We start from the raw sequence: 27,888 nt of genomic DNA on the forward strand, positions 1-27,888 counted from the left end.
AAAGAGTAGAGACCTCTGTTTCTTAGAGATATGAAGGAGAAAACTACATTACAACAACAACAAACATACCTAGTGTAATCCCACAAGTGGGGTCTGGGACGCAGACCTTACTCCTACCTTTGTGGAGTAGAAAAGGTTGTTTTCAATAGATCCTCGACTCAAGAAAAATCATGTTTCAGAGCATGTTTTGCAAAAAGGATGCACTAGTAAAAAGCTACAATGAAATACTGAAGAAAGAAAAGTATTGACAATAGAAATAGTACTGATAACCAAAGTAAAAGAAGAAAACACACTAAGAGATGCAAATACATAACCAACATTTGCATTACTTTTTCTCATAGGAGCAGAATCAAGTGGATCAAAGTTTTACACAGTTGATGTCCGTAAATGATCAAAAAGACATCAAAGTTCACAAAAGTAAAAGAATCTTATTCGTCGTCTACTTATCATTCTCATAGACACCATGGAGATTATACACTCTGAAATTCTTATCAGAAACTAGATTGCTTACTGTTACTATCATCCTTGAGAAAGATTATCGATATCCAACATCTCAAAGTGTTAAAGCATCGCCCATCAATGAAAAACATGCATTATACTTGAACAGAGAAAAACAGATTCTAAGTGTGAAACCAATGATTCTTATACTCCATATGCAGTGCATAATAGTTCATTTCGAAGAATCACATAACACAAAAAAGATATTACAGTACATCATTAGTTACTGTTTACAAAATAAAGAAAAGGCGACACATGTATTAAACATGCTTATTCCTAAAACATGAATTCAACAAACGATCAGAACATAAAACGGAATTATGATTTTACTTTTCAAAATATAAACTAGAAGGTTCTGCATTTGGAAGACAGCATTAAATGGTACTTCAAAATAAGCTTCAATTCCCTGCATATGCAAGATAACAAGTAGAAGTAAGGAGGCAAGATTTAATAAAGATGGAGTAATTAATAAATCGAAGAACATTTTAGAGATATAGAAAACTTACTGCAACTGCTGTGGATGTAGACCTTAAGGAAATCATTTCCCATGTCCTCTTGTTCTTGTTCAATCTCTCTTGCAGAATCCTCAGCGGCAGTGCTGCAATCATGTAATTCAATTGATTCCAAAGTACAAATTTCCCCAAAATCTGTTGGAATTTCTTGCAGTTGGTCGCAATTCTTCAGAACAAGGCGTTTTAGATTTGGGAAGTTATCACTGCTAGCTTCCCAATGCTCAAGATTTAGGCTGCTCAGTACCAACAACTTCAAGCTTGTGAAGTTGTCTTCATCACTCAATCTCCATACATCATCATCGGCTCTACAATCATTAAGTCTGAGCTCTTCAAGATTTGGCAACATCTTTAAAGTTGATGATATGTCTTCCCAAAGAAAATGTTTACACCTGCTTAAACTCAACCTCTTAAAGTGATGTTGGAAAAATAAAACTCTTGATGGATATATTCATGCACGAACTATCTAGCCAGCAATAAAACTTGAATGCTTCGAGTTTTCTCAAGCTGGACATATCCATGAGACTATGGGGCAAATGCTTGAATGAGAAAAAAGCTAGATGAATGATCAATCTCTTTAGATTGGGAATGCTAGTAAAGACTTCATTTGTACAACTGGTGAAACAAATACCAGAAAGTTCCTCTAGATTTGGCATCCCTGTCACAAGACTTTCTGTTCTAGGACTGGGTAAATAAGTGGCTCCCCCCAGACGTATATACCTCAAGTTCTTCATCATCCATATCTTTCTAGGTAAAGTTATATCAAAATTAGGATAACCACTACAAATTAGTATTTGCGTACATCTCTACCTCAGTTTCCCTATGTAACATCCGGCAATTTGAAATAACTATAAAAAAGCTTGAAATTGGAAATAGTCATTTTTTTTGGAAAAAATGTTCAAAATCTGGAAATTTGGCTAAGTGTGGAAATCAGTGAGTTTTGGCCAACTTTGAGCAGTCATAACTCCTAGCTCAGGATGATTTAGGAGTATTTCCAGTTATGGTTGTGAAGCTTGTGGAATGATATTTCCAACGCCGACGGGTTTTCTCGATTCCGAGTTTGTATGAGCGAGTTATGCCCTTTGAAATTGGGCAGTTGGCAGGGAATCCGTCCGGAAATTTTAAGGGCATTTTGGTCTTTTCCCTAGTTTTTCTTTTGGGGTTATATTGTTGTGTTAGGCTGATTTGTGGATCATTTTGGTCCCATTTTAAGAGAGTGAGAGCAAGGGCTTGTGAGGGAAGAGGATAAGAAGGAGAAGAAGAAGAGAAGAAAGAGGAGATCAACAAGTTTCCGTCAAAGATCGTCGTGGATATCGTCGGGGGTGATCCCTATCAAGGTATGTGAGTTTTTTAGTGTGGTTTGATCCTTTCCCCCACACACCAAGCTCATTTTCATTATTGAGAAAAGATTGGATTTGTTGTTGAAGTTGTTAGTTGTTGTTGATGTTGTTGATTGTGTTGTTGAAGCAATTTTTTGGTTGTGGGACATGTTTTGGTTGTGTGTTTGAGTTGAATCTCATGTATGTTGAGGGATTTTATGATCCTTAGTGTTTGGGGTTGAATCCATTGAAGTAAGGGTGATTTAGAGTTGGCAAAACAAGAGAGAAAAGTCGGAGTTTCTGGGCAAGAGGTTGGCGCGTCGCGCCTGCCAGCGCGCCCCAAAAGGGATTCTGAACTTTCCCCCTTGGGGCGCCGCACCTAGCAGAGTGCCAGCAGGCCCCTTCCGAGCGTCAAGGGCTGGCGCTCCGCGCCTTGCAGAGCGCCAAGGACACTATGTTCCCCCATTCTTTCCATGCTTTCTCATGCATGTTCCTAGGTATTATACCTATGTTTTCTAGTTGTTTCCAACACTCTAAGGTACATTTAGACATCCCGAATTCATCCATAAACATGTGATCATATACCTTGAATCCATAATTCAATTCAAGGCAAGTTAGGATCGAAGTTAAGGTGAAGTTAGAGTCAAGTCAAGCAAGGTTTAAAAGTAAGTTCAAGCAAGTCTCTAAAGCTTTTCAAGAGTCGTTATTAAACGTTTTACCTTCGTTTTAAGGTTCAAGTTTCAAGTCGAGTAAAGAGTATAGAGTTCAAGCCAAGTGAAGAGTCTCAAGTTTCAAGTCAAGTCAAGAGCATAAAGTCGAGTCCATTTCTCGAAAGTTATTAGGGAACTATGTATTTTCCAAAGAGGTTTCTAAATGTTTTTTTACATTTGAGTAAGTAAGGAACATCAATTTCCAAGAGAGCCTTCGGGCTAGATTTTGAGCAATTTTCTCAAACCAAAGAAAGATGTGTTTAAAACCCTTATGAGCTAAGTATTTTTGGGAGTAGTATTGAGCACCGAATTGGGGACACGAGTTCATATAAACTCAACTCTCCATAAGAACCATGCGCCAACATGGGAGTTAACGGGTCATACTTTTTAGATGATCACGTAAAGTTAAGCTAGTGGATCCACTTGGTAAAGTTAGCTTCCTATATCACGACAAGGTATAGGATGGTCCTCGGGCAACGTGAGGTAAAACGTTGTATCACCACTAAGTTTAATAGTGGTGGTTTATCGGTTAGAGAAGCTCCCACAGTAGAAAAAGCTTGGTTCCTCGAATAGTTCTGCTTAGTGTGGATGGGGGTATGGGACCTCATTCATACATTGCACAAGTAGACTTTGAGAGGAAGCATGGTATTTTCATGATATTATAAAGTTGATTTTTTTTACGTCATGTGTTTTAAGAGTTTTACAAGCTTTATATATTGCATGTGTCTTATTGCTTTATATATTGAGTTCGGTTATTCATGAGTCGAACAAAGCCAAGGTAAGTGTTCTATTGTACTCTTTTCAAGCTTAAGTTGTGGTTTAGCTTTCCAGCTCGCATACTCGTACATTCCATGTACTGATGCCAGTTGGCCTGCATCTTATGACGATGCAGATACAGGTACCCCGGATCAGCATCCTGCGCGCCGTTGATCCAGCTGAGCACTCCAGAGTCAGTGGTGAGCCTCCTTGCTTTCCGGAGGACCCAATTATTTTGTTCTCTTAAGTTTTGTTTTATTAGGGTGTTGCAGGGTCTGTCCTAACATCCATCTAAGTATTCTAGAGGCTTCATAGACAGTCAGACAGTCAGTTTTGAGTCTCTCTTTTGTGTATATGTATAAATATTCTATTTTGAGACTCGAGTTGCCTTTTTGGCCATATTTTATCAGTTGGTTGTTAATAACCTTTCATTGCATTGAGTTATGCTTTTAAGATAAGTTTCCGTTGAGTTAAGAAAGCCAGGCCAAGAGTTCGCTTGGGGCCAGCAATGGTCTCCGAGTGCCGGTCCCGCCCAGGGTATAGGCTCGGGGCGTGACACCCTAGTAGTCAATAAGATTCTACTTCCATTGTTGTAATTAGGAAATATTCCTCTTATACGATCCCAAACATCCGTACTCCAAATATCATCATCAACAACAAGGTATCTTCGACCCTTTAGGTTCTTCTGCACTAAGTCTTCTAACTCAGAGTCATCCATATAATTATAATCTTTTCTAACACTAACTGTTTGCTTTGAAATGCAACGCAAAGCTTCTAACAATACATTTCTAACTCTAAATTCTTGAGATATTGTAACCCAAGAAAGAATGTCAAAGTGATACCTGATTGTGAGATGATGATAAGCTTTTCTAACGAGTGTTGTTTTGCCAATGCCACCCATGCCTGATATTGTGACAATGTCTAGATCCGACGGTGGTCCTGTCAATCTTTTAATTATCAGCTCTAAGTCATCATCAAGTCCGTGCACGATATCATCTTCCAACTGATCTGACAGCATTGGATTACTTGTAGAAAGAGTGTCAATCAAGGAATCCCTAGATAATTCAAGAATTTGATCAGCATCATGAGAAAGAATGTCCATCACATGTTTCTTTGTTGTATCCATTTTTTCAACAACTGGCCTGGTAACAAATCCCGGTGTTGTAAAAATCCAAATGTCCAACTTGATTCTTTGATGATTTGACAAATTTTCAGCTCAACAACATCTTCTGCGTCACTAGCAGCAACTCTTATTTTTTCCTCCAAAGATTTGATCTTTTCAGTGTCAAATCTTCTACTCTTGCTAATATTTTCAAGGACATGTTGAAAATATTCAGCAGTAGCATGAAGAGAATCGAGCGTTTGGGCAGTGTGATCATGAAATATTTCTGGATTCCGTTGCTCAAGAGTTTGAAGAAGAGAAATTACAGCAGTATAAGCTGCCATCAAGTCAAATTGCAAGAAGAGGAATTGGAGCAAAATAATTTTTGAAGTAGAGAGAGATCAAATAATCTTTTGTTTTTATAGCAACTTGTTGTATAACTTCCTTTTAATTAATCATGTTAGTTAGTGTGTTGAAATCAGAGAAGTAGGTATAATACTGATGGAGAGTTTTTAGTTAATTTATACATAGTGCGTATCAAAATTGACTTGCAGAATAAATAATCTTTGCAAGTTCACTAGAGACAACCAAATGTTAGGTTCATTGTGAAAGGAGGACTAACAAATTCAATTAAAATAAAAAGGAATTGATTCAACAACTATCGAACCTTCTCAGTTTATGAGTTTCTACGAATTTACTTGAGATAATTAGATTTGACTGTATGATATAACACGAAATTGCTCCAATCTAAACAAATTCAGGAAATTACTCGAGTGCGAAGGAGCATGGAACATAGAGTAGCAAGATGAAGGGTGTTCAACTGACCACCCTTCGATGATTGTAACTCCGCCACTCCCTATGTAAGAGAATTGGCTTTAAAACAAAGTAGATTTTTGTGTAGAATCAGATGATATATAGTATCATAGCAAAGAGTAGCGACCTCTGTTTCTTAGAGAATAAACAATGTTTGCTCTCTTTTTGCCAAATAATCCATCTGGGAAAACGAAGGAGAAAACTACATTACAACAACAACAAACATACCTAGTGTAATCCCACAAATGGGGTCCGGTGAGGATGGAGTGTACGTAGACCCTTACCCCTACCTTTGTGGAGTAGAGAGGCTGTTTTCAATAGATCCTCGACTCAAGAAAAATCATGTTTGCAAAAAGGATGCACGAGTAAAAATCTACAATGAAATACTGAAGAAAGAAAATTACTGACAGTAGAAATAGTACTGATAACCAAAGTAAAAGAAGAAAACTACACTAAGAGATGCAAATACATAACCAACATTTGCATTAACTTTTTACACAGTTGATGTTGGTAAACGATCAAAAAGACGTCAAAGTTCACAAAAGTAAAAGAATCGTATTCATCGTCTACTTATCATGCTCCTAGACACCATGGAGTTGTACACTCTGTAATTCATATCAGAAGCTAGATTGCTTACTGTTACTACCAATCTTGAGAAAGATTATTGATATCAAACATCTCAAAGTGTTAAAGCATCGCCCAACAATGAAAAACACGCATTATACTTGAACAGAGAAAAACAGATTCTAAGTGTGAAACCAATGATTCTTATACTCCATAGGCAGTGCATAATAGTTCATTTCGAAGAATCACCTAACACAAAATAGGTATTACAGTACATCAATAGTTACTGTTTACAAAATAAAGAAAGCGCGAGACATGTATTAAACGTGCTTATTCCTAAAACATGAGTTTAACAAACAATCAGCACATAAAAGAAAGATTTTACTTTTTAAAATATAAACTAAAAGGTTCTGCATTTGGAAAATGGCATTAGATGGTCCCTCGAAATAAGCTTCAATTTTCCTGTATATGCAAGACAAAAAATTTCAAGGAGGTAAGATTCAACAAAGATGAGAGAATCGAAGAACTGTTTAGAACTTACTGCGACTGCTATGTATGTAGACCTTAAGGATATTATTTCCCATCTCCTCTTGTTCTTGTTCAATCTCTCGTGCAGAATCCTCAGTACGAGGGCGGCAATCATGTAACTCGATTGATTCCAAAGTACAAATTTCCCCAAAATCTGTTGGAATTTCTAAGTGGCACTTCTTCAGAACAAGGCGTTTTAGATTTGGGAAGTTATCACTGGTAGCTTCCCAACGATCAAGATATAGGTCGGTCAGTAACAACAACTTCAAGCTTTTGAATTTGTCTTTATCAGTCAAACTCCATACATCATCATCATTGGCTCGACAATCTTTAAGCTTCAGCTCTTCAAGATTAGGCAACATGATAACAGTTGCTGATATTTCTTCCCAAAAAAAATGACTAGCATAATTGTTTAAACTCAACCTCTTAAGTGATGTTGGAAAAACAAAATCCTTAAGTAATGTTGGAATAACAGAACTATTGATGTTCGAAAAATGTATAAAGCAATAACACTTGAATGCTTCGAGTTTTCTCAAGCTGGACATATCCATTAGTCCATTGGGCAAATAGTTGTTACTGCAAGAAGGTACATGAATGGTCAATCTCTTTAGATTGGGAATGCCAGAAATGACTTCTTTTGTACAACTGGTGTAACAAAGAATAGAAAATTCCTCAAGATTTAGAATACTTTCTCCTCTAGGACTTGGTAAATAAGTGACTTTCCTGTCCATACTTATATACCTCAAGTTCTTCATCATCCATATCTTCCCAGGTAAATTTACACTGTAAGGAAAACCACTACAAATTAGTGTTTGCAATTTTTGAAGCTTTGAGATTGATTCAGGAATGTCTCCATAAAATCGAACTTGGAGATATCTCAAATGAAACAACTTTGTAATCACAAGTGGAAATGACTCGAAGTATTCATTTTTCTTGAAGATGACCAATACCCTGAGAAGGTTGAAACGAGAGTAAAATTCATGTATTATACGACCACCACGGTGGATGGGCAAACACCTGAGATACCTCTTATAGGGTTCAAGAGGTAGATCCAACTGAGAAAAGAAGTAGATAGATCTGGCAACAAGGGGTAATAGCTTATTACAATCATCAACTGAATAATATTCGGTTTGAAAACTGAAGCGATGAACATTATGCTTTTGTGTTGGAAGAGTTGGGTAAGTTCTCTCAACATGCATATGCTTCGTCATTTCAGCTTCTATCAAACAGAACTCATGCAGTAGATCATGTATTCCACATGTTTTTATCCCACCATTGAATCTCCTTTTTCTAGCTTGTATCAAGTTCCTGCTAATAAGGTCGTCCAAATAATCTACTGCTACTTCCTCCAAACTTTTACCATTTTCGGAAGTCCTTATGAAACCTTCTGCGATCCATAAGTAGATCAATCTCCGAGTATCAACCTGAAAATCCTCTGGGAAACTACTCATAGAAAGAAAGCAAGGTTTGAGGTGATTAGGCAAGTGATGGTAACTCAAACCGAGCACTCCTAAGCATTTATTTGGATGACTAGCAATAATTTCACTTAAGGTTCGGGCAACATCCTTCCAACATTCTAATGTCCTGGGCATTTTAGAAAGATGTCCTGCAATCACTGAAATTGTTAAGGGTAGTCCTTGGCATTTTTCTACTATTTCCTTACCAATTTCTTCCAATTCAGGAGGATGATCATGTTTTGGTCCAAACACCTTATCACAAAGTAACCTCCAACCGTTTTCTAAACTCAAAAGGCTCATCTCATGAGGGCTACAAGTATTTGCATACATCGCTACTTCAGTTTCCCTAGTAGTCAATAAGATTCTACTCCCGTTGTTGTAATTAGGAAATATTCCTCTTATACTATCCCAGACATCCCTACTCCAAATATCATCAACAATAACAAGGTATCTTGGACCCTTTAGCTTTTTCTGTACTAGGTCAGCTAACTCATTGTCATCCATCTTATCATAATCTTTTGCATTCACAATATCTGTTTTCCTTGAAATGCAATGTAAAGCTTCTAACAATACATTTCTACATCGAAATTCTTGAGATATTGTAACCCAAGCAAGAATGTCAAAGTGATACCTGATTGTTAGATGATCATAAGCTTTTCTAGCGAGTGTTGTTTTGCCAATGCCACCCATGCCTGTTATTGTGACAATGTCAAGATCCCGTGGTGATCCTTTCAACCTATTAATTATTATCTCCAAGTCATCATCAAGTCCTTTCCCGATATCATCTTCCAACATCGGATAACTTATAGAAGAAGCGCCAGTCAAGGAATCCCCTGCAGATATTTTAAGAAGTTGATCAGCATCATGAGAAAGAATGTCCATCACTTGTTTCTTTGTTGTATCCATTTTTTCAACAATTGGTAGCAAATCCTGGTGTTGTAAAATTCCAAATGTCCAGCTTGAGCCATTGATAATTTGAGAAATTTTCATCTCAACAACATCTTCCGCATAACTAACAACAACTCTTATTTTTTCCTCCAAAGATTTGATCTTTTCAGGGTCAAATCTACTAATATTTTCAAGGACATGTTGAAAATATTCAGCTGTAGCATGAAGAGTATCGAGCGTTTGGACAGTGTGATCATGAAAGAGCTCTGAAATATTTTGTTGATCAACAAGAGTTTGAAGAAGAGAAATTAGAGCACTATAAGCTGCCATCAAATTAATTCTCAAAAATGATGAACAAGAAAAGATTGGAATATGTAAGGAGTGGATAGGATTTAATTGAAGATATTAAATATTACTGAAAAGAGAAGAAATATGATACTACATTATTGACAGTACTCACCATCAATATGTAGAATTTTGATACAGAAAACATTGGATTGCTCCAAATCTAGAGAAATTTCAAGGAAACTACCTAGTCTCTCTGTTCCAACTTGTTCATTTGTATTTGACTCGACAACGAAGTTTCGGAAAGTAAAGAAGATTTTTGAATCTTGTGGTGTTAAACTAAGGATATGTTTAATAATATACCAAATTGCTATTTAATTTCGTGATCTTAAAAATGTGCTGATGTGCAATATTGTGATTAAAGAGTTCTCAAATTACGAAAGAGAGATTCTTTTCAAAACCGACAATGCCATGTGTAAATAAAAATCCCCATCCAATTATAAATTGGTGATTTTGAGTTTTTGACCCCGACTTGCCCTCAATAAGACAACAAGATCAAAGTCAAAAATGCTACACATGTGACAACTAATTATCAAAAGTTCAAAAAATAATATAAAAAAAAAACAACTCGCCAAATGCACATAGTTTGGACTGGTCAAATCTAAGTACTACCTTTATTAAATTCCAAAGAAATTCAATGTGTACAAATATGAGAAATAATGAAAGAATAGTGGGGCTCATCATGTCTTTTTTTCTTTTTTTTTTTTAAATAAAAAATAAATAAATGGGGTAGGGGAAGTAATATATAAAAAAGACTATGGGTCATATTTAATTTTCAAAAAGGGGTAGGTGAAGGAAGAACACGGAAAGGGGTTACAATGTGGGAAATCGAACCCTCAACAAGGTAAAAATTTAGATAACCAACCAACTAAGCTACTAAAATTCTCTGAGGATCGTCATGTCAATAATCGAGAAAATGATTTAAAAAAAAATTACTCCCTCCATTCTTTTTGATTCGTTGTAATTCGCTTTCCGAGAGTCAATTTGCCTAATTTTTGAAGCTAAATTGAGTTAGAACAATTTAATATTTAAAATTTAGATGTTCGAAAACTATATAAAAAAGTAGATCTTTAAAATATTGGTCAAAGTTCATGCAATTTGATTTCCTAAAAAAATAAAATAAACGTGGCAATAGCTTCCCATTTTTAGACTTGGTAATACTCCCTCCATCCATCTTTTCTTGTCCATTATACTAAAAATAGTTGTACAACAATACTTGTCCAGTTTAGAAAATTGAGAGATAACTAACCATTTTTTGTTTGTTTTACCCTTACTATTAAATACTATTCAATATCTAATACCCCATCCGTTTCAAAAAGAATGGTCTCATTTCCTTTTTAGTATGTTTCAAAAAGAATGACCCATTTTCTTTTTTTGGCAAAAATTCAATTTCAACTTTCCACGTGGCATGATTAAGACCACAAGACTAAAGGGTATTTTGGTATATTTGACATAACTTTAATTTAAGACCACAAGAAAAAAAAGTATTTTCTATTTTCTTAAACTTCGTGCCAAGTCAAATTAGGTCATTCTTTTTGAAACGGAGGGAGTATATTATCCCTTTATTTATTATTTCTTAAGGTGGGTGTCAGTCAATAGTGAACAACTATTGTTGGACTGAGAGAGTAGCTTCCACATAGTGACTTATTGAGTCAATTCTAGAGTTCCACTTATTGATGAAGGAGTACTATTCTTCCCTACTCCAAAAAAAAAAAAGCATGAGTATAAGAAAGAAACAAAGATTTTTGAAAATTGTGGTCTAAAATAAGTTATAGATGGTTGTGTGACTATAAATCATTTCATTAAGGGTAAAATTTACATTTTATGGTTAAATTGTTACTTAATATATAAATGTGTCATTCTTTTTGGAACTAACTAAAAAGAAACGTGAGTCATATAAACGGGAACAAAGGGAGTACTTTCTAAAATTAAATCCTCTCCAACTTGTTCATCTTCATACCTTGATGGCAGCTTATAGTGTTGTAACTTCTCTTCTTCAAATTACTCTCGAGCAACGAAGTCTCCGCAATTCTTTGATGGTCACACTTAGGGGTGTCAAATGGGCGGATTGAGCGGAATTTAAAAAGATTAAAATGGGCTGAATTAGAAATCAGGTTGGGTCATGACTTGTCGAAATTTTCTTTGAACTAAAATAAGCTAAAAATTGGGTTGGGTCATGACCCGCCAATTTGACCCACTTAATCTCAAGAATTTTAACATATTGTTATTTACCTTTTGTAACAACAATTTGAATTCCAACTCAAGAAAAATAAAAAGCTAGTTCTTGATTAATTTAAGTGGAAAGTGACCAAATATTATACCAAGTACCAGCCAAATAAACATATACACTTAAGACAACTCATGTTAGTTACTCACGCCGCTAAATTCTGATGGTTCCATCAGCTTTGGAATGGTTATTTTAGGCTAGTGGCATGGTCGGCTTGAGTCCCGAAGCCTTCGGTGCGAAAGTTTTGCAAAAGGATAAGCAGAAGGCAGTACAGACACTACCAAAACCTCATTTCGAACTATCACATAACATAAAATAGATATTACAGTACATCAATAGTTAACCTTTTACAAAATAAAGAAAGGGCGAGACATGTATTAAACATGGTTATTCCTAAAACATGAATTTAACAAACAATCAGAACATAAAAATGAAAGATTTTACATTTTAAAATATAAACTAAAAGGTTCTGCATTTGGAAGATGGCATTAGATGTACCTATCCAGAAGTTTTCGCAACTCAATCATAGATGATGAAATCATCAAAGATTTGACCTTTTCGAACCCTGTCTGTAACTCACTAGAGGACCGGGAAACAAAGAGAAGATGTGTACAAACGAGATATCCAGCAACAAGAAGAAGGAAAAGGATTGAATAGAGGAACTCCCGAGCATTTGGCGATCTCAGATGTGTTGATATCAATGGTGACTCATTATTTCGATGAATCGTTTCTCCTGATAGAAGAAGATTATGTAAACACTTACTCGAGATCTCACTTATCAGATTCCATGTCCCTCGAAATAAGTTTCATTTTCCTACATATGCAAGATAAAAAGTAGAGGTATACTCATCATCATCTTAATTTCAAGGAGGTAATTAATAATGTAAAGAATCGAAGAATTTTTTTAGTACTTACAGCTACTGTTATGTATGTAGACCTTAAGGAAATTATTTCCCATATCCTCTTGTTCTTGTTCAATATTTCTTGCAGAATCCTTGGCGGTAGTGCTGCAATAATGTAACTCAATTGATTCCAACGTAAAAATTTCCCCAAAATCTGTTGGAATTTCTTGCAGGTCATCATAATTCTTCAGAACGAGGCGTTTTAGATTTGGAAAGTTATCACTGCTTGCTTCCCAACGCTCAAGATTTAGGCTGCTCAGTACCAACAACTTCAAGCTTTTGAATTTGTGTTTTTTCAGTCAATCTCCATACATCATCATCGGCTCGACAAGATTTAAGCTTCAGCTCTTCAAGATTTGGCAACATGATAACGGTTGAAGGTATGTCTTCCCAAAGAAAATAATGACTCTTACTTAAACTCAACCTCTCAAGTGATGTTGGAAAAACAAAACTCTTGATGGATATATCCATGCGCGAACTATCTACCCAGCAATAACACTTGCACGCTTCGAGTTTTCTCAAGCTGGTCATATCCTTGAGTAGATTGAGCGAATGCCTTGATGTGTACTGAGGTACATGAATGATCAATCTCTTTATATTGGGAATGCCAGAAAAGACTTCATTTGTACAACTGGTGCAACATAGACTAGAAAATTCCTCTAGATTTACAAGACTTTCTGTTCTAGGACTGGGTATATAAGTGGCTATCCCCAGACGTATATACCTCAACTTTTTCATCATCCATATCTTCCCTGGTAAAGTTACATCATTATGATTACCACTCTAAATTCTTGAGATATTGTAACCCAAGCAAGAATGTCAAAGTGATACCTGATTGTTAGATGATCATAAGCTTTTCTAGCAAGTGTTGTTTTGCCAATGCCACCCATGCCTGATATTGTGACAATCTCTAGATCCGACGGTGGTCCTGTCAATCTTTTAATTATAATCTTCAAGTCATCATCAAGTCCGTGCACAATATCATCTCCTGACTGATCTGTTGGATAACTTGTAGAAGAAGTGCCAATCAACAAATCCCCGGATACTTCAAGAATTTGATCAGCATCATAAGAAAGAATGTCCATCACTTGTTTCTTTGTTGCATCCATTTTTTCAACAACTGGTAGCAAATCCTGGTGTTGTAAAATTCCAAATGTCCAGCTTAATTCGTTGATGATTTCACGAATTTTCAGCTCAACAACATCTTCTGTCTCACTAGCAACAACTCTAATTTTTTCCTCCAAAGATTTGATCTTTTCAGGGTCAAATCTACTACTCTTGCTAATATTTTCAAGGACATGTTGAAAATATTCAGCTGTAGCATGAAGAGAATCAAGCGTTTGGGCAGTGTGATCATGAAATAGTTCTGGATTCCGTTGCTCAAGAGTTTGAAGAAGAGAAATTACAGCAGTATAAGCTGCCATCAAGTCAATATGGAGAGGAATTGGAACTTAATAATTTTTGAAGGAGTACAGAGGATGTAATTCAAAATATCAAATACTCTTTTGTATTTATAGCAACTTGTTGTATAACACCCTTTAATTAATTTCCAACACCATGTTAGTGTTTATAAATAAATAATTTGACTTACTAAAAAAAACTAAGTCAATGTCAGTTGGGTGCGTAAATACTCCATTTGATTATTGTTTTCTTTCTTCTGATGGACAGTTTTACTTAATTTAAAAGGCACCAATTTGTGTATTTATTCTGATTGGAGAAAACAAGCATCTATTCATAGCAGTAAACCAGAAAAGTTTATAGACCGGAAAACATAAACTTTTATTTAGGAAAAAAAATATTCGAGACAAGTACCAGAGGTGATGGATTACTTCCTCCAGAGATAAAATGAATAGACATTTTGTAGGAGTAGCTGTAACAAACTCAATTCCAGCAGAAGCACTCTTATATACATTAATCACTGAATACAAGTTATAATGTAGAATATGCACAACAAAGTAATAATACACTAACTAAGGAGAGATAAATCGCGAAAGAAGTAACCAGAAAGGGATGAGATACAAGACCATAGAAAGGAGATGAGAGGATCAGAAAGCCAAAGCTTCACATAATCATTTTTCTCCCCATTCTTCTAACTCCTAGTCCTTTTTAACAAAGTGTAAATGGGCCTGGATCCCAAATAAAACTGGACCTATTGCTTGCTTTCGGTCCAATAGCTCTTGTCAGCCCAATAACTACTTGTGTGACCTTGATATTGATATTGGGTTGGACTTGGTTCATAACAGTAGCGGTACCTCAAACACTTACAACTTCGTCGAACTCAAAGGCAGTCTCAATGTAACGGCCTAGCCCGCTAGTGATATTATCCGCTTTGGGCCTACGCCCGCACGGCTTTAAAACGCGTCATATATATATATATATATATATATTCCCTTAGCTTTATGATTTAGAGTTGATATAGTCCAAGTTAAAAGTGATTCACTTATATCTTATCATTATAAAAATGAAACCCTTTTCGACTAACGGAAGTGAACATATCAATTTTAATTAAAATAAGTCACATAGGGGTATATTTGACCATTCTCGCAAAGTTCAGGAGTATATTTGATCATTTTTACAAAGTTTGAGGTATATTTAATCTTTCAAATCACAAAGTGAAAAAGTATATTTGCAAAGTTAAGAGGTATATGCACAGAGGAGGATCTAAAGTACAAATATCTATTTTTTTTTAGATTACATATTTCAAAAATCTTTTTTACATTTTTTTTAATTTCGTGCCCAGTCAAATACTGTTATTTAAATTAAACTTCAATCGGTTAGAAACAAGGAGATGATCCACATTCCTATTTAGTAGTTACTCATTAGATAGGTTAGTCACCAATACCTAAACATAAGGAATTAAGAAACAGAACAAACATTCCTAACATTAAACATATATTATTTGAATTTAATTCTCAAGGTAGTTAAATTAGTTAGACATATTGTTTGAGTTAAACATTCCTTGTCATAAAGTTGGTTTCTTTGCTAGCGCATAATTGGCCACCTGGTTTATTATCAGTGACGTACGCATGATTTTTTTTAAGTGATCGAACGATGTCAATGTTAAAAGAAGCAAGCAAACAAACGAATTACTAAATAACATCATATTATAAAAGCATAATTCAATACGATATTACGACTCTGAAGTTGAAAAAGATATATATATATATATATATATATCTGTGTGTGTGTGTGTGTGTTATTTTTGGTATAATAATTTAATTAAATGAGGAACTAATGAAAAGAGAATTTGCAAAGTATATATATATATATATAACATAAGAGATTAGAATAGCAAGTAATAAAGGGTTAACCCGTTGGGGGGTTTGAGTTGGTGCAATAGATGGTATGCCATAAAGGAGGCCAGAGATCGATTCCCCCACCAAGGCCTTTTTAATCGAGTTCGTCACACCGGACTTTATTAGTACGGTTTACATCTCCTGTATGGTTTGCGAGTTATTGTACGTGAACGAGTTTACCTAGTGCGCACCAAAGTGGTAGCAACAACGGGTTTTTACTGAGGGTTCCAAGGGAGGGAAGAGGAGTTGAATTCAACATCAAAACAGAGGCATTGATATATACTGAAACAACATAAACAACAATAAATTATTACGCTTCAATCCAAATAAGATAAGACTCGATTATGTGAATTTTCACTGACCATGTTACTCCAATTTAATACTCTTCAATCTCAAATAAGTTAGGGTCGCTCGACTATGTGGACCTTCACTAATTATGTTACTCCATTTAAATTCATCTCGATTCTAGGATATCGGGATATGACGAGAAAGAAATATTAAATGTAAGTCATTTTCTGGAGAGACCACAAGAATGACACATCACACTAAAAGTTCTAATATAGGCATAATTTTGCTAATTGTAAAACTATCCCTCATCGTTCTATTGCCGTTTTATTTATTTTAAATCAAATCCGGTATGGATTCCACATCCACACTCATGTTCGGCACGAGTGCTGACACCAAAAATAAAGAGTCCAACCAACTTAGGTGAAGACTAGTCATCGCCTTTAACAAGTAAGTTGATCCAACTTCAATTATATAATTTTTGAGATAATGGTATGCCTAGAGCGATGAATTACACTTCTCTTCTTCACTCAAAGAGGTAATTAAATAGCCCTTTAATTTGTTTGAATAGTACTAGATTCATGAAAATAGTTCTATTAAAATTATAGAGAATTTGCTTAATTGCACAAATTATTGTGGTCAAAGTCTTAACTTGAATGAGTTGACAAGATAACAGAGCCATGTATAGCGAAATTCTTGGTGCAAATTTGAGACTTGACTGCATTTTTGTGTTTTAAGAGCTGATTAAGGTCTGTTTTAGTGAACAAAACATAGCCTACATAATTAGGAGTTATCCGCAGTGTTATCAAAGGCGAAAAGCTTTAAAAAGTACTTCAAGTCTATGTTGGACTTTAATAAGCGTTAAACACATTAAAGTGTGGGCTTTAGTAAAAGAAGGAGCAATAAAAATATAAAAAAAGTAATTTTTTTCATTCACCAATCAATCACTGCAAAATAATTTTAGAGAAAATGACTTATGTCCTGCCAAGTACAATTTTGAGTTTTTATAGCTTAAATTAAAGCATAATACATAAACATACACTCAAATAATTTAGCCTTAGCTGGCAAGTAAACACTTTAACTTTGAGAGTGCACATCTAGACATCTCAACTTGGTCTCAACTGACAACTAAATCCAACTCTTTTATATACATTGTGTCTCGTGGACACCCGACACTGACGTGACATATAAATTTTGGAGGTGTCTAGATGATCAATTTATAAGTTGAAGTCTTAATGACACAATATAGATAAGTTGAGGTGTCTAAATGTACATACTCAAAGTTAAAGTGTTTTTTAAATGACTGTTTATGTATTATGCCTAATCCAGAGCAGTCACATAAGTAACTTATCTTTTAAGTTATTTATTCTGTTAGTCAATCTTGCTACACTGTGTTCCATGCTCCTGTGTGACCTTCGCACTCAAGAGTGAGTAATTTCCTGGATTTATTTCTCTCATGTTCTTAGCAGTTGTTAAATTTAGGCATACTACGTAAATAAACACTTAAATTTTTCATTTTAGCTGACACTCCAATAATTTTGAGTATGCATATCTAGACACCTCAACTCGTCTTCACAATGTCAGTTGCACACTCCAACTTACAAAATGATCATCTTGAGACCTCAAAAATTTATGTGTCACGTCAGCATTGAGTGTCTACAAGACACGGTAGGGTTGAGTTGGAGTGTTTAATTGTCAGTTGAGACCAAGTTGAGGTGTCTAGATGTACATTCTCAAAATTGTAATGTTTACTTACCAGCTAAGATCAAGTCGAAGTGTCATGTTTACGTATTATGCCTTAAAATTATGTAGTTTTGAGGAGGTTATAAAACCATTCAACACCCTATTAATTCTCCCATCCATTTTCATTTGATTAATTAATGTTTTCTTTCTTTCTTTCAGATGGACAGTTGTTTTTTACTTAATTTAAAGAGAACCAATTAATGTTTTTTTTCTTTCTGATGGACAGTTGTTTTTTACTTAATTTATAAAGCACCAATTATTGTTCTCTTTTCTGATCCATTAATTGTCAACTGTAAAGATGCCTGTTTTCTTCGATCAGAGCAAATAAAAAAATTGGTTTTTTTAAAAGGGGTGGGAAATAATAATTATATCTGATTTCACACACACAACTGGCATTGACTTAGATTTTTTTTAGTAAGTCAAATAATTTATTCATAACACTAACATGGTTTGGAAATTAAAATTAATTAATTAGTGTTACTAGGGGTGTCAAATGTACATGTTGGACTGAATTTGAGAATGTCAAATCAAATTGAGTTAATAAATGAGCAGGTCATTGCCCTACTTATATGTTATTTGGCCTGAAATGAGCTAAAAATTGGATCATAACCCAACTCGTCCAATTTTTAGTAATTTTATATTCGAAGTTTTTTCTTATAATTTGTTTGAGTACCTTGAATAAAGAACCAAAATATATCTCTCCTTGCAAACAGAGCTTGTTTATCTTCAAACCTTGATTAATCTTGAATACTTGATGGCAGCTTATAGTGCTGTACTTTCTCTTCTTCAAACTATTGACGAACGAAATATTCATGAACTCTTTCATGTTCACACTGCTGAAACGCTCGATTCTCTTCGTGCTACTGCTGAATATTTCCAAAAAGTTCTTGATGAATTTGAACCTGGAAAAATCAAATCTTTGGAGGAAAAAATTAGAGATGCTGCTAGTGAGGCTGAAGATGTTGTTAAGCTGAAAACTCGTGAAATCATCAGAGGGACAAGCTGGACGTTTGGAATTTTACAACACCAGGATTTGCTACCACTTGTTGAAAAAATGATTACAACAAAGAAACAAGTGATGGACATTCTTTCTGATGATGCTGATCCACTTCGTGAATCATCCGGGGATTCCTTGATTGGTACTACTTATCCAATGCTGTCAGATAAGTTGGAAGATGATATCGTGCAGGGAATTGATGATGACTTGGAGATCATAGTTAGAAGATTGACAGGACCACCATGGGATCTAGACGTTGTCACAATATCAGGCATGGGAGGCATTGGCAAAACAACACTTGCTAGAAAGGCTTATGATCATCTTCCAATCAGGTATCACTTTGACATTTTTGCTTGGGTTACAATATCTCAAGAATTTCGATATAGAAATGTATTGTTAGAAGCTTTACATTGCATTTCAAGGAAAACAGATATTGTGAACGCAAAAGATTATGATAAGATGGATGACAATGAGTTAGCTGACCTGGTGCAAAAGAACCTAAAGGGTCGAAGATACCTTGTTGTTGTTGATGATATTTGGTGTAGGGATGTTTGGGATAGCATAAGAGGAATATTTCCTAATTACAACAATGGAAGTCGAATCTTATTGACTACTAGGGAAAACGAGGTAGCAATGTACGCAAATACTTGTAGCCCTCTTGAGATGAGCCTTTTGAGTTTAGAAAATGGTTGGAGGTTACTTTGTGATAAGGTGTTTGGACCAAAATATGAACATCCTCCTGAATTGGAAGAAATTGGAAAGGAAATAGTAGAAAAATGCCAAGGACTACCCTTAACAATTTCAGTGATTGCGGCACATCTCTCTAAGGTGGCCAGGACATTAGAAGGTTGGAAGGATGTTGCCCGAACTTTAAGTGACATCATTGCTAGTCATCCAGATAAATGCTTAGGAGTGCTCGGTTTGAGTTACCACCACTTGCCTAATCGCCTCAAACCTTGCTTTCTTTCTATGGCTGGTTTTCGAGAGGATTTTGAGGTTGAGACTTGGAGATTGATCCAATTATGGGTTGCAGAAGGTTTCATAAGGACTTCTGAAAGTGGTAAAAGTTTGGAGGAAGTGGGAATAGATTATTTGGAGGACCTTATTAGCAGGAACTTGATACAAGCTAGAAAAAGGAGATTCAATGGTGAGATAAAAGCATGTGGAATACATGATCTACTGCGTGAGTTCTGTTTGATAGAAGCTGAAATGACAAAGCATATGCATGTTGAGAGAACTTACCCAACTCTTCCAACACAAAAGCATAATGTTCGCCGCTTCAGTTTTCAAACTAAATATTATTCGGTTGATAATTGTTGCAATCTATTACCTCCTGTTGCCAGATCTATCTACTTATTTTCTCAATTGGATCTACCTCTTGAACCGCGTATCATGCTTCCCAAAAGACTGCCCATGTACCATCATGATCCTATAATACATGAATTTTTCTCTCGTTTCAACCTTCTCAGGGTATTGGTCATCTTCCATGAAGATGTAACATTCAAGTCATTTCCACTTGTGATTACAAAGTTGTTTCATTTGAGATATCTCCAAGTTCGATTTGACGGAGATATTCCTGAATCAATCTCAGAGCTTCAGAATTTACAAACTCTAATTTGTAATGGTTATTCTTCTGATGTAAATTTACCTGAGAAGATATGGATGATGAAGAACTTGAGGCATATACGCTTGGATGGACCCTCTTATTTACCCAGTCCTGGAACAGAAAGTCTTGTGAATCTAGAGGAATTTTCTCTTCTTTGTTACACCAGTTGTACAAATGAAATCTTTTCTGGCATTCCCAATCTAAAGAGATTGATCGTTTCTGTACGTCTTAACAAAGTAGAGTTTTCCGATTGGCAATGTGATATGTCGAGATTGACAAAACTCGAAGCATTCAAGTTTGAAGGGTCATATTATTTGCCAGACCCCATCAAGAGATTTGTTTTTCCAACATCACTTAGGAGGTTGTCTTTAACTCTGTGTCGTGATTTTGTTTGGGCAGACATATCATCAACTATCATCATGTTGTCAAATCTTGAAGAGCTCAAACTTAAACATTGTAGTGTCATGGATGGTGTATGGAGATTGAGTGATGAGGAAGAGTTCAAAAGCTTGAAGTTGTTGTTACTGATTGGCTCAAGTCTTAAGCGTTTGGAAGCTAGCAGTGATAACTTCCCAAATCTAAAACGCCTCGTTTTGAAGGATTGCTGCTACCTACAAGAAATTCCAGCAGATTTTGGGGAAATTTGTACTTTGGAATCAATTGAGTTACATGATTGCAGCAATCCTGCTGAGGATTCTGCCAGAAATATTGTACAAGAACAAGAGGACATGGGAAATAATTTACTTAAGGTCTACATCTATCATCAATTATTGTTTTGACATGGTAATCTGCGATTCTCTAATCTTTATTAAATCTTACCTCCTTGAAATTAAGATGATGACTTACTACTTTTTATCTTGCATATGCAGAGGAGGAATAAAGCTTATTTTGAGGGACAAATCAAATGACATCATCTAAATGCAAAACGTTTTAGTTTATATTTTGAAAAGTAAAATCTTTCGTTTTTATGTTCTGATTGTTTGTAATATTCATGTTTTAGGAATAAACATGTATTTCCCATTTACAATTTCGTATTTTGTAAACGGTGACTATTGATGTACTGTAATATCTACTTTGTGTTATGTGATTGTTCGAAATGATTACGGTTTCAATCTATTATGCATTGCCTATGGAGTACAGGAATCACTGGTTTCACACTTGAATCTGTTTTCCTCTGTGCAACTATGTAAGTGTTTTTTGTTGATGGCCGGTACTTTCGCACATAATTCTTCAAATGAGACCCAGCCTATTGGCTTGATCACTAATTCAATCTCGCGTTGAGTTTCAAGCCAGAATTTAATCAACAATATAATGCAGCATCAGAATCCGTAGCTCTACAACAGGTTTGATTTTTGACAACTTTCAGCCCCACAGTAATCAAGTAACGCAGAACTTCAACGTCTACCAGCAATGAAGAACACAGCAGCTTGTCGTTGTTCCTCGAGCTTTGCTTAACAACTTGTTCAAGAGATTCACAAATCAGCTCAATCTGACACACCGGTGAAACTTTGGATTCTTATACACCATAGACAATACATAATAGAAACTTTATTCATTTCGAACTATCAGATAACACATAGTAAACTGCCACTGTTAATAAGTTTGTCTCGATGTCCAACACTTTTAACTTTTGATCTTGAACGTTTGCTCCTGGGGCAAGCCGGGGTCAAATAATCAAAGATCAATTCATTTTCAAATTCATTAGGTGTAATTGATTGGCGTTTGGCCTATGCTAAGCCTGGGTCTGAAAAAGTTGATCCTTTCACTTCCAGACTACTAGAAATCCACTCCAAGATGTAAGAAATCAACAAGATAGAGGAAATACTCTTGGGGACGTTGTATCGCTCAGACTATATGCTGTAAATCAATTTGCTGTGATTCAAATAGTACTAATTATGATCTGTTGCTCAGGTAATTCGCGTTTGTTGGTACTACCAAAAAAAAGTTTTAAAACTCACACTTTTTTTTGCTTACTGAATTAGGTTACATTATTATACAACTTAAGTACATTTCTTAACATAAATATAAGATTTGAGCCAAAATTATCTAAGTTGTTCAGATCGGGTAACCTAGATCCGATAGAAGGCTTTTTGGTTTAAATATTTTCGATTTAATGTTATCGATTTTTCTGTTTAAAAAGTTCATTATGCAATTATTAACTCTTACATAGTCCAACTAATGTCAACAACCATCTTTATTGCAATAATAAATATAGTGATAGGTACTAGACAAGTTATTTCAATGCCATTTCCTTGAAATTTCTTTTCGAGCAATTTCATGGTAGTTTCTACTGTCAATTCTGAGTACTATTTTTTGAAACTTCTTTGGGAGTAATTTCCCGGTAGTTTCTACTGTCAATTCTAAGTACTACTTTTTGAAATTTCTTTGGGAGCAATTTTGTGATAGTTTGTACTGTCAATTCTAAGTACTACTTTTCGAAATTTCAAAGAAATTCATTTTTTTTCTTAAAACAGGATGTTATACAAAGGGTGGGAAAACCTTGGTAGCTCCATTGTTGGCGAGCATTCAATTCCCCACCTTGTAGCCCCATTTTTTTCTTAAAACAGGATGTTATACAACAAGTTTCTATAAATACAAAAGAGTAATATTTGATATCTTGAATTACATCCTCTCTACTCATTCAAAAATATTTTGTTCAAATTCCTCTCCATATTGACTTAATGGTTGTTAGCATGATAGACAACTAAATGATTGTATATATTAATGTAATTATATAGTGATATAAATTAGCATGATTATATACATTTGTTGTAGAATCATATCAATAAATATTGTGATAGAATAGTTGATTTGGAGGGATAGGAAGACAGATTTAGAGAGATTCAATGGCAGATTTGTAGAGATAGAATAGTTGATCTTTAGGGATAGAAATGGCAGATCTTTAGGGATGTGTAATCTTTATTTTCTCTATATAATGGAAAGACTCTCACTTTGAGAGGCTTTCAGCAGAAAATTGACATGGTATCAGAGTCTTCTCTTGGCTGTCTTGTTTCATAGAGTCATTTGTGATTCCTTCTAAAAAAAATTTGAAAATCTTGGGTTTTGGTTGACTGTTCATCGACAATCAGTCCTACCACCTGGGAATTTTTTTCTTGGTCATTCTAGTTGCTTTCTTAAGTCTTTGTAGTTTTCATAGCTATTCAAAAGCATGAATTCACATCACTTTGAATCCTTCGGTGTTCGTTTTACTGGGAAAAATTATTCTTCTTGGGAGTTTCAGTTTCAGTTGTTTGTCATCGGCAAAGAACTATGGGGCCATATAGATGGAAGCGATCCTGCTCCTACTGATGCAACAAAGCTAGGTGAATGGAAGATTAAAGATGCTTGGGTGATGACATGGATTCTAGGGTCAATTGACCCTCTTATTGTTCTTAATCTCAAGTTGTACAAGACAGCTAAGGCCATGTGGGATTACTTACAAAAGGTTTACAACCAAGATAATAGTGCAAGACGCTTTCAGTTAGAGTATGAAATTGCTAATTACTCTCAAGGAGGTCTTTCTGTCCAGGATTATTTTTCTGGATTTCAGAACTTATGGGCTAAATTTACAGATATTGTCTATGCCAAAATACCTACTAAATCTCTATCAGTGATTTAGACAGTTCATGAGCAAAGCAAGCGAGACCAATTTTTGATGAAATTACGCTTCGACTTTGAGAGTGTTCACTCTAACTTGATGAATCGTGACCCGTCTCCCTCTTTGGATGTTTGCTTTAGGGAATTACTTTGTGAAGAGCAGCGTCTTGTCACACAAAATGCTTTCAAAAAAGAAAATGACGTCAATGTTGCATTTGTTGCTCAAGGTAAAGGAAAGGGCAGGGATATGAGTAGAACTCAATGCTACAGTTGCAAGGAATATGGTCATATTGCTAGCAATTGTAGCAAGAAGTTCTGTATTATTGTAAACAACAAGGACACATTATCAAAGAGTGTCCCACGCGCCCTCAAAATCGTAGGATCAATGCTTTTCAAGCTGGGATAAATGGTTCCACTAATGATATCTCATTTTCAGGACAAGTTCTTACTCCTAAAATGGTACAACAAATGATCATGTCAGCCTTTTCAGCATTGGGATTACAAGGTAATGAAGTTACATCTTATTTTTGGATTGTTGATTCAGGTGCTTCCAATCATATGACCAACTCAACGAGCATCCTAAAAGATGTTCGTAAGTATCAAGGTCCATCACAAATACAGATTGTCAATGGTAGTAATTTACCCATTACCAAGGTTGGGGACATTACTCCAACTTTCAAGAATGTTTTTGTTTCACCAAAGCTCTCAACTAGTCTTATTTCAGTTGGACAATTGGTATATAACAATTGTGATGTGAATTTTTCTCATAATGATTGTATTGTGCAGGATCAGGTGTCGGGGACGATAATCACGAAGGGGCCTAAAGTTGGACGATTGTTTCCTATACACTTTTTCATTCCTCCTGTTCTATCTTTTGCTTGTACTTCTACTGCTAGTAAGACTGAGATTTGGCATAAGCGTCTAGGACATCCAAATTCAGTTGTGTTGTCTCATTTATCAAATTCTGGTTTATTGGGAAATAAAAATCAATTTTCAGTTGCTTCCATTGATTGTTCTACTTGTAAATTAGGCAAAAGTAAAACTCTTCCTTTTCCTAATTTTGGTAGTCGTGCTACAAAGTGTTTTGATGTCATTCATAGTGATGTTTGGGGAATTTCACCAATTATTTCTCATGCTCATATCAGATACTTTGTGACATTCATAGATGATTATAGTCAGTTTACATGGGTGTATTTTCTTCGATCCAATCTGAGGTATTTTCCATGTTTAAGACATTTTTTGCTTACATTGAGACTCACTTTTCTACATGCATCAAATTATTAAGATCTGATTCTGGTGGAGAATATATGTCTTATGAATTCAAAAAATTCTTGCTTGACAAAGGAATTGTCTCACAACACTCTTGCCCATATACACCACAACAAAATGGAGTTGCTGAACGAAAAAATTGCCATATTTTAGATGTCACTCGTACTTTATTGATTGAGTCCTCTGTACCATCTAAATATTGGGTGGAAGCTTTGTCTACTGCTGTCTATTTAATTAATAGATTGTCATCTAAAGTGCTAAATCTTAAGTCTCCATATTTTCGTCTTTATCACCAAAATCCTAACTATAGTGATTTTCATACATTTGGTTGTGTTTGTTTTGTGCATTTGCCTCATTCGCAGCGCAATAAACTTTCTGTACAGTCTACTAAATGTGCTTTTATGGGTTATAGTACTTCACAAAAAGGTTATATTTGCTATGATCCATGTTCTCACAAATTTCATATTTCTAGAAATGTTGTTTTCTTCGAGAATTAGTATTTCTTTCCTACGATTGTAGATCCATCTTGTGTTTCTCCTCTTCTTCTTACTTTTGAGGATTTATCATCTTCTTTTAAGAGGTTCAAACCTGGATTTGTGTATAAACAACGTCGACCAACTTTATCCTATCCCGACACTGATCTGACACCTAAAACTATACCATAACTAGAATCTGAGAATTCTTCAAGATCTGGTCCATTTGAGCCTACTCGGCGATCTACTAGAGTATCTCGTACTCCCAATTGGTATGGCTTTTCCTCTACTTTATCCAACATATTTGTTCCATCTTGTTACTCACAAGCTTTCAAGCATGAATGTTGGCAGAAAGCAATGTAGGAAGAACTTTTGGCTCTTAAAGAAAATGACACATGGGACATTGTTTCATGTCCTTCAAATGTCCACCCTATTGGATGTAAATGGGTTTATTCAATCAAACTTCATTATGATGGATCTCTTGATCGGTACAAAGCTCGATTGGTTATTCTTGGTAACAGACAAGAGTATGGGGTGGACTATGATGAGACTTCTGCACCCGTAGCCAAAATGACTATGGTGCGAACTATTATTGCCATTGCTGCTTCACAAAACTGGTCTCTTTATCAAATGGATGTCAAAAATATTTTTCTCCATGGTGATCTTAAAGAAGATATTTATATGAAACCTCAACCTGGTTTGTTCTCATCACCTACATCAGATGTATGCAAGTTGAAGCGGTCTTTGTATGGATTAAAACATGCTCCAAGAGCTTGGTTTGATAAGTTCCGATCTACTTTGCTACAAATTTTTTTTTAGCAGAGCAAATATGACTCATCTTTGTTTCTTAGGAAAACATCTACAGGTTGTGTTCTTCTTTTGGTGTATGTAAATGACATTATTATCACAGGAACTGATTCTTCACTAATCACTAGCCTCCAACAGCAGCTGAAAGATTCTTTTCATATGAAAGATCTTGGTACTCTTACTGATTTTTTGGGTTTGGAAGTTCATAATGTTGCTTCAGGTGTGTTTCTAAACCAGCACAAATATACTCAAGATCTGATTTCTTTGGCTGGTCTTCAAGATTCATCCTCCGTAGATACTCCATTGGAATTGAATGTGAAGTATCGTCGTTGAAACGACCCCAAAAATGCCCGAAAATGTGCTTCGGAAAAACCTATAATTGTAAATTCCATATATCTCAAAATCCGTGCATGATTTCGGAAATTCAACTTCATATTCTTATTCAGGGGGTCAAATTGAGTGGGAAATGGGTCTAACCCGAATTTTAGAGCAACCGTATCAAAATTTGAAAATCGCAAAAAATGTGATTTGGAGGGTCAACTTTAAAGGTGCATATCTCTTAGCACACAAGGAACTGGAAGGGCCACAACCTATTAAATTAAAGCTCTTTGAGTTAGCTTTCCAACGCACTTGGTTTCACCTCATTCCGAGTTAGGATGAGGGAGTTATGACTATTTTCATCAAACCTATCTGTGCAGATTTGCAATTTCCAGTGAGCTTTTTTTTTAGCGGGTTGGGGACGTCTTTTATAAATGACCCATACTTAGTCATTTTTTTAACTTCAAAAACACTCTCTAAGCCCTCTCCAAAATTCCACCAAGATCTTCAACCAAATTCAAACATCTCAAGCTTTAATTTCGGATTCAAGACTCAATCTCAAGCTTCAATTCTCCATTCCAATCTTCATCAAGGATTCTCCAAAGTTGAGGTATGTGGGTTTGATTGTGGAAACCTTCCTTTCCACAAGTCCAACCATTTATCCTCTATTTTTACTTCAAGTTTATGGGTCCTTATGATTATTTATGAATTCTTGAAGTACGAAATTACTACTACACACCCTATTATGGTCTATTTTGCATATTATCATGAAATGGAATTATTATGTGATGTTTATGGTTTTCATGCTTTCATGATCAAATTATGAATGTTGATTTATATATGTGTATGTTGTTGGTGGGCTGATTTATATGGATTTTG

General features: G+C 35.3%; 3 protein-coding genes and 1 pseudogene across 5 annotated transcripts; 2 read left to right on the forward strand and 2 right to left on the reverse strand.

The window, feature by feature from the left end:
• Window positions 1-896: 896 nt before the first annotated feature.
• Window positions 897-5,238, reverse strand: LOC125843153 (putative late blight resistance protein homolog R1A-3; annotated as a pseudogene).
• A 1,522-nt stretch (window positions 5,239-6,760) lies between these two features.
• LOC125841506 (putative late blight resistance protein homolog R1A-10) lies at window positions 6,761-13,599 on the reverse strand. Of its 3 annotated transcripts, none has more exons than XM_049520658.1 (2): window positions 13,528-13,599; window positions 6,761-8,965 (listed from the first exon to the last, which is right to left on the reverse strand). In XM_049520658.1, the coding sequence occupies exon 2, from the start codon at window positions 8,944-8,946 to the stop codon at window positions 6,802-6,804; it is 2,145 nt and encodes a 714-aa protein (XP_049376615.1). In that variant the 5' UTR covers window positions 8,947-8,965; window positions 13,528-13,599; the 3' UTR covers window positions 6,761-6,801. The 3 variants fall into 3 exon arrangements, with proteins under 3 accessions (XP_049376615.1, XP_049376616.1, XP_049376614.1); XM_049520659.1 differs by having other exon boundaries at window positions 6,761-8,887; window positions 13,450-13,570; XM_049520657.1 differs by lacking the exon at window positions 13,528-13,599 and having other exon boundaries at window positions 6,761-9,513.
• A 5,062-nt stretch (window positions 13,600-18,661) lies between these two features.
• Window positions 18,662-21,324, forward strand: LOC125841508 (putative late blight resistance protein homolog R1A-3). Its single transcript, XM_049520660.1, has one exon. The coding sequence runs from the start codon at window positions 18,697-18,699 to the stop codon at window positions 21,322-21,324; it is 2,628 nt and encodes an 875-aa protein (XP_049376617.1). The 5' UTR covers window positions 18,662-18,696.
• A 2,390-nt stretch (window positions 21,325-23,714) lies between these two features.
• Window positions 23,715-24,164, forward strand: LOC125843154 (uncharacterized). Its single transcript, XM_049522375.1, has one exon. It carries the CDS (start codon window positions 23,715-23,717, stop codon window positions 24,162-24,164), a length of 450 nt encoding a protein of 149 aa, XP_049378332.1.
• The last annotated feature ends 3,724 nt before the right edge of the window (window positions 24,165-27,888 follow it).

This window comes from Solanum stenotomum, chromosome 10 (assembly GCF_019186545.1).
Source record: "Solanum stenotomum isolate F172 chromosome 10, ASM1918654v1, whole genome shotgun sequence".
In the NCBI taxonomy this organism is placed as follows: Eukaryota; Viridiplantae; Streptophyta; class Magnoliopsida; order Solanales; family Solanaceae; genus Solanum; species Solanum stenotomum.

Excerpts from the sequence above, each read along its gene's own strand:
- LOC125843154 (XM_049522375.1), top strand. The coding sequence starts at position 23,715 with ATGAATTCACATCACTTTGAATCCTTCGGTGTTCGTTTTACTGGGAAA.
- LOC125841508 (XM_049520660.1), top strand. The coding sequence starts at position 18,697 with ATGGCAGCTTATAGTGCTGTACTTTCTCTTCTTCAAACTATTGACGAA.
- LOC125841506 (XM_049520657.1), bottom strand. The coding sequence starts at position 9,474 with ATGGCAGCTTATAGTGCTCTAATTTCTCTTCTTCAAACTCTTGTTGAT.